The sequence below is a fragment of the Erigeron canadensis genome, chromosome 6, assembly GCF_010389155.1.
Source record: "Erigeron canadensis isolate Cc75 chromosome 6, C_canadensis_v1, whole genome shotgun sequence".
Classification (NCBI taxonomy): Eukaryota; Viridiplantae; Streptophyta; class Magnoliopsida; order Asterales; family Asteraceae; genus Erigeron; species Erigeron canadensis.
Window position 1 is genome coordinate 26291528 of NC_057766.1, and position 7331 is coordinate 26298858.

General features: G+C 31.8%; 1 protein-coding gene across 1 annotated transcript; it reads left to right on the top strand.

Annotated features, from left to right (window-relative positions):
* Positions 1–1330: 1330 nt before the first annotated feature.
* On the top strand, positions 1331–3313 carry LOC122603213 (nudix hydrolase 17, mitochondrial-like). The gene is made up of 5 exons (XM_043775856.1): positions 1331–1542; positions 1952–2069; positions 2248–2331; positions 2431–2559; positions 2680–3313. The coding sequence occupies exons 1-5, from the start codon at positions 1469–1471 to the stop codon at positions 2794–2796; spliced, it is 522 nt and encodes a 173-aa protein (XP_043631791.1). The 5' UTR covers positions 1331–1468; the 3' UTR covers positions 2797–3313.
* The last annotated feature ends 4018 nt before the right edge of the window (positions 3314–7331 follow it).

Genomic DNA, 7331 nt, shown 5'->3' on the forward strand with positions numbered 1-7331 from the left:
ATATATGTACGAAACATATATATATATATATATCTAGTTGACGCGCCATTATTTTTTGGTGGCGGAAAAATTGGGAGGACGGCAAGGTTGTTGATTAATGTTTGGTGGTCTTTTTCATCCATCTGGCATGACAGTCCGCCAAAGGCTTTATTTTTTCGTAATCACAGTTTTTTTTCCGGGTATTCCTATGAACCCAGGTTCCCTCGATCTTCAACTAGGGATACAGTTGACTTGACCCCGCCATCAGGATAATCCTCCGCGGTGGATTTTTATTTTTGCGGAAGTGAGTTTTTTAAACTAGGGTTTTGGGTTTCCATCAAAATAGATTTGAGATTGTAATGAGCAGATGAATTCCAATGTTCAGGATGTTTTTACAAGGCTTTTTGGATTGGAATTAACACTTGAAGATTCATCAACAGAAACAAGAAAGGTATAGATATATAATAATATATAAGTATGATACATATATATAGATACAGATGCAATTATTAAAAAATGTTATGTGTTTATCACAAATAGTCCTTATGATTGCTAAATGGACCAAAATGCCCCTCACGTGGTATGTACGTGAGGGGTTTAATGGCTAACATTAACAGAAGTTAGTGTCAAGGACTATTGGCAACGAAAATGAAAAACCAAGGGACCATTAGCAACGAAAAAAAAAGCACAAGGGGCAAAATGCTAATATGAGCAACCACAAGGACCATTTGTGACATTTTTTGTTTAATTTAATTTAATTAAAATGTTAATCTATACTACCGTATAAAAATTGGGGATAGCATCGCTGCAGCGGGCTGCACATGAAGCGGAGTGTTTTTACCATGAAAATCAGGAGGACATTTTTGTAATAGATCAATCACTTAAATGGTATGTGAGTGCAACTGCAGCCATGGAAGCTGCAGTTGACTGCATCGATGATTTTCCCATAAAAACCAATACAATACAATTATTAAACGTTAAAAAAAATAAGACACATAAATTGACCAAACTAACATTGATGAATTAAATGATCATTCACTCTTAATATTAAATTACACAATCCTCTTTTTTATTATATATCTGTATTATCTCTTTGAAATTAAACACATCTACTACACAATTTGATGTTATCAACACCATCACCATCCGTTGACGTTGTAACCCCGTCTTCATCGCTGCGTATTGCGCGAGTATCACAGTAGTTAAAAAAATACAATTTGCGCGCCTGACATTCTGAGTGATTTCCTTTTTTACCCTTGACAACATCATGGCCTACAACATGTCCCACACGTCCTTTGTTGCTTTATAAATCTAATCTATATATATGTGTTCATTTGGTTATCTTGTTTCCTCAACCTCATAAACTAAGATCTTGTTTTTTGTGTGTATTTCAACAGAGATTATATTTATAGTTCATCTTTTTGTTCTCTGACATCACAATTTTAATAAATTTCAATAATCACTATTAAATATATAGTATATAGCAAATATGGTTGGCATGATAGTTGCTCGTACTGGCCGTGAATTGCAACGTTACAACGTCGGTCAACGTGTTGTTGTTGGGTTAGTTCTCATGAACTCTTAAATCTATTTTAATTGATTGCTTAGTAATTAAACAATAAATTAAAATGTGCAACTTAAGATTGTTTTTTGTTATTCTAGAATTGATAACAAAAAAAGTTAACTTCAAGGTTAATTCTTTAGGTTTAGGATATTGTCACGTTAGAATATGTCGTGTTGGTCATGTTGAACCAATCAAAATATGCGTCACATCAGAGATGTTGCGTAATGATTTAAACTAAAGGGTAACTTATTTTTGTGTCCCACAAATTATGAACTCAAAGACAATTTGAGAAAGTTAGAGGATCTCAATCTGTTTTTTTTTTTAGTAATTTTTTAAGTTGCAAGTGAGATTATTTGTAATTTTTTTAGATATGTGTTATTAATAATTGTTTATGTAAATGTTGTGCAGATGTATACCTTATAGATTGAAAGGTGGGATGAAGGCACCAGGAAAGAATATTGAAGACACCCTTGAGGTTCTTGTCATAAGTGCTCAAAGGAAAGGCAAAGGAATGTTGTTCCCTAAGGTAAATTATTCATTTTTACTTTAATCCCCATCAAAAAAATAAAAAATAAATAACAATAAAAAAATTTGTTACATAAGTAACATTGCCAATACATGGACAAAATGTTACATAAGTATCATTTGTTTGTATGAAGATTGTCCTAAAGTTCATAACTAACAAATGGTCAATTGTTTAACAGGGTGGATGGGAAATAGATGAAGAAATTCAAGCAGCTGCTCTAAGAGAAACAATTGAAGAAGCCGGTGTATCCGGAATCGTTGAGGTTAGTTAGTTAGTTAATTCTTATCTCAACTTACAATGTATCAAATTCAAGGCTTGAAATAGTTTGACTTAAATGGTTGTTTGTTTAAAATGTTTATAGGGTGAATTGGGAAAATGGTGCTTTAAGAGCAAAGGAAATGATGCATACTATGAAGGGCATATGTTCCCTTTACTAGTAAAAGAGACACTTGACCAATGGCCAGAGAAAGCCATTCGCCAAAGATATTGGGTATGTTTTTAAAATTACAAAAAGATTCAATTTTTTAATTTGTCAATTGAATATATATAACAATATATTATCTTTTAACAAAGACTTATGCTTATTAATCTTTATGCTATTCTTAATTAGGTAAGTGCATCAAAAGCTAAAGAAAGTTGCAACTATGGTTGGATGAAAGAAGCACTAGATTTGCTAGTGAAACGACTCGAGTCACCTCCACCGAAATCAGACGATCTTATTATGTGAACTATTATGATTAAAGCTTATAATATTTATAAGCAACCTTGACTTGTATATAGGAAAGATAGTTGAAACACAATGTTTTGGTCAAAAGATTGAACCATTATTAAAAATTTTGGTTCAAATCTTTTGATTATGATCAAAAGAAACTAGCTTACTCAAGAAACCGAAAGTAGGGATTCCAATGTATAGTGCCCCTGCAGCCCGTGTTTTGATTAGATCCTTTTTTTTTTCCGTGCATTGGCAAGGTTACGGTTTTATGTCACACGAAGCTCAGGGAACACTCCATGGAACGACCGAATCATCCCAAACATGAGATCAGGCACAAAAGTAGTTCATCGGGTCGTCTTTTTCCTTTTTGGGACATCTTGTTTCGAAAAACTTGTTGCTCTAGAATGGAACTTCTATGTGGTTGATTTTTTTCCTCAAGGATCATTATCACTTGGTTCATCAACAATGGAAGTTTCATTCAATGTTAAAAGAATTTGTTAATCAAGTTCAATTCAATTCCTTTTCTTAATCATTTTCAATCTATGTAGGATTGTAGGTTCTCTCTAAATATTGTTCAATTTTAATTTTATTTTCATGAAATGAGCCTATCAAGTTAGAAGATAAATTATATATTTCATTTTACCTTACCAATAATGTCATATGGCTTAATAACAAACAAATGCGTCAGAATTTTACATATATTTATTGAAATGTGCCGTTAAACAAAGGCGACTACATTCATTGGAGCCGATTTGGAACTATATAATAGTTTTTTTGCAACTTATCCGAAAACAATATAATATGGTTATGTATGGAAATAATGTGACTTTGCAATTAATATCATATTGTGTTTAGTTTTTACTTAATACCAATAATTGAAGACCCATGACTTATATTATGATTGATTGATTAATAAGACAATTTCATCACTCTCTTTTACACAAAATTATATACCCCAATTATAAATTGTGATGTGATACATTAAGTGAAATGTAGTTTAAATTCATTGGTTACTTTTGAATTATGTTCAACTAAAAACGTCTCTTAAACTTTTGAATAGACATTGAAAAGATCCCTTGTCTTTTCTGTTTACCATTTACCAGCACACCGAATCAACTATATCGGCAAAAAAATACTAACAAATCGACAAACGATGCTAATAATTTCTAAGAGACGATGAAGTTGACGGAACAAGTTGGTATTTCTATTAGAAACATGAATTGAAAACCCGTATACACAATCTATGTACGAGTATATATAGTCGAGTTAAGTGTATAAAAGTATCCTTTTGGAACAATCGACTACATACGCATACCATATGTTTAGTACAATAATGTTATCTAATTAACATACCCTATTATCCTTGCACTTCAAATGAGAGATCATCAATATCTTATAACCTGGATAATCGGCCTATTATCTGTCCCTCGCAAAGTGGCCCCATGACCAACATAAGAGAAGGTAAATCATGTAACATTATAGTTAAAAGGACATTGTTTGGAATTTAAACTCAAACCGTTGCTTTTTTAATATATGTCTCTCATCACTATGAGACCATCCTCTAACTTTAAAATAGTTGAATACATGGCCAGGATTCTAAAGCTAGTCCTAAGAGTAAAGTTAACCATAAATGTCGAAGGTCTGAGATTTCCCATAATATTGAAATATCGTACAAATTTTAGAATGACACTTAATTTAAAAAGTTCAACAATTAAAAAGATATGTAAGACTACATATTCATATTCATTCACGTTGTTCTTTCCATAAACCGTCTAATCAGTATGACAAATCAGCTTTTCATAAATCGTTCTCGCAAACATTTTCTTTATTTACACCAACAATATATTCATTCTTCTCATAAAACCAATTAATATATACATATAGGGGAATTAATATATAAGGTTAGGGTTTATGTGGCTGTTAGACACCTAAGCTTTGGTGTAAAATCTCTCACATCTTGTTTTTTATACATAATAAATATGGGGGACTAACATATATATATATATATATATATATATTAAAAAATAAGTATGTGAGGGTTCTATACCAAAACTTAGGTGTCTTACAGTCACATAGTATGTTTTCTCTTAATATATACATACACAAACATTTCTCTCATCATCTTTTACACTCATGACATAGGCCACTCCTTGTAGGAACCCACGTCTTTCTTTATTCTTCCCCTATTTATCAACTTTTTTTTCCTCCTATAATACTCCAAAAACACCCCTTCTTTATAACCCCCTATTCTTCCCATATTCTTCTCTCACATCAGTATAAGACGCGCGTCTAAAGTTAAAAGAAACCCCCTAGACACCGCCGAAGACGCACCCCGTGCTAATAGCATCTTCCTCCTCTTTGGCGTCAGACGACGTCAGATGCGAGAAAAGATGCTCTATAAGGACCGGACTTACAAACACTCACGTATAAACACCTTCCATGTTGTCACCAAAAACAACAACCTCCCGAAAACATCCTCCACATCACCCCATTCTTATTATAGACATGATATTTTTTTGTATATTTTTTTATTATACATACTTTTATTTTCTTATTTTAAATCACATTTATATCTGAGATGAAATTCAAGACTTTTAATAATCAAACCATTTTATTAGAAAGAGAGATTTAAATCCAAATGGTATTTTCTAAAGTTAAAAATCTTACCAATAAACACCTACTTTTGGCAAGACATCATTAATATTGATAGTAAAAGGTGAAAGACTTCAAATAAATGGTCTTCTATAATACAAGTAATTGTATACATACAGTGGCAAAACCAGAAACGAAAGTGACGGGTAGCACAATTATTTTCCACTAGCCTTGTATTGACATAAAGTAACGATAACAACGATAACGACTAAATTGTTAGGATTTTTAGCATTTTTTAATGATTTTTTGCTACTTATAATGGATTTTAAGAATTTTTTGACACTTTCAGTAGTTTTTATTTATCATTTAGTTGCACAGATACACTTTTATAAGTTTTATTGATAAAAAAATGTTTTAAAAGCTTAAACTTGGTTACATTGACCGGTATCTCATATTTATTTAATCCGTAGCACCAATAAAAAATACATCCTTCTTTGAAAAATTTGAGCTACATGAATTTAACGGACCCGTAGCCCGGGCTACCCTTATGTTTAATGTGGTTTCGCCCCTGTATACACTCCTATAAAACTTTTGATGAAGCCGTGTATATGGTTCATGGTTGCACTCCTCATACATACTCATCAACGACCCTGTTTTTTTTTTTAATGAGATAAAACATTTCGAATAACAATTATTTCGGGGTAAACATGAATATATGCCGTGTCTTGGCTACCCAAAATAGCATTCTTAGGGAAAATCCCCCCTTAGCAATCTTCCGGGAAGAGTTTAGAGTATGTTGTATTGTTTAATTTTTAGATTTTTGTAATTGTCTTCTTAACGTCTACCGCCTTGCTAGCTTGCTTTATTAATATAACAATTCTGCCGTTAAAAAAAATTGTACAAACCGGTGTTGTGAACGTCAACAAAACATTGCAATAGGAACAAACAAACCCATTGTATTTAAAACTCTTAAACGCGATAGAAAAACCCGAATTGGATTACCAATTCATGTTACACGATATAATGGTGGTGCAAAGCAGTAATCATTGGAAATATCACAACAAATTACATATGAAATGATAAAGAAACAATTATCCATCATCTAAACAATAGAGTCGACGACCCATATAATAAACCTAACACAAGTCGCGTAGTTCCACCGTTACATCAAAGTACCAAAGCATGGTATTATTCGATTTAGACTAGCCAATTTGTCGATTTCTCATAATAGAAACTATACAATTATGTATGTCGATAGTTGCATTTCTACGTGTTTGCTAAGCTAAAAAACAGACATCACATCCAATAAGATTGGAAGACAAACATAGAATCATTATTTGAGTATGAAGTGGTGGATGGGTTATGGACTTAGACAAGTCTACGATGATATGTAGACATGTAGTTTCAGTTATAGCAAGAAGTAATCATTATTTGAGGAACTCTAAATGAAATAATTAAGATAGTTATACCTTTTTATAAAAATTATCATACCCCTATTTTTTGGAAATAGTTACATAATAGTTACATACGTAATTACTAAATTACTTTTAATAAACATAAACTATGGAAAGCGTTTTTATAAAATATCAAATTTGCCCTTAATGAATTATTTACACTCTAAACCTTTATTTTAATAATTAACAGTTTAAACTCTTATCTTATAAAAATTTTCACTATCACATTTATATCAACTTACACTATTTGACACTGCACCACCACCAATAGTACTATCACCATCATCGATACCACTAGACCGTCTTCACCATCACTATTACCGTATTACACAGGTACCATGCTTGTATGAAACTAATGTAGATAGACCTCATTAGTGAAAATTTAGTTGGTTCCACTACTATAGTACCTTTAGCCAATGATACTTTATAGTATGTCTAGTAGGGTACGTTTATATCCAATATATTATTGTGATTACAAAGCAAATGATGTCTTTTAATGAACTT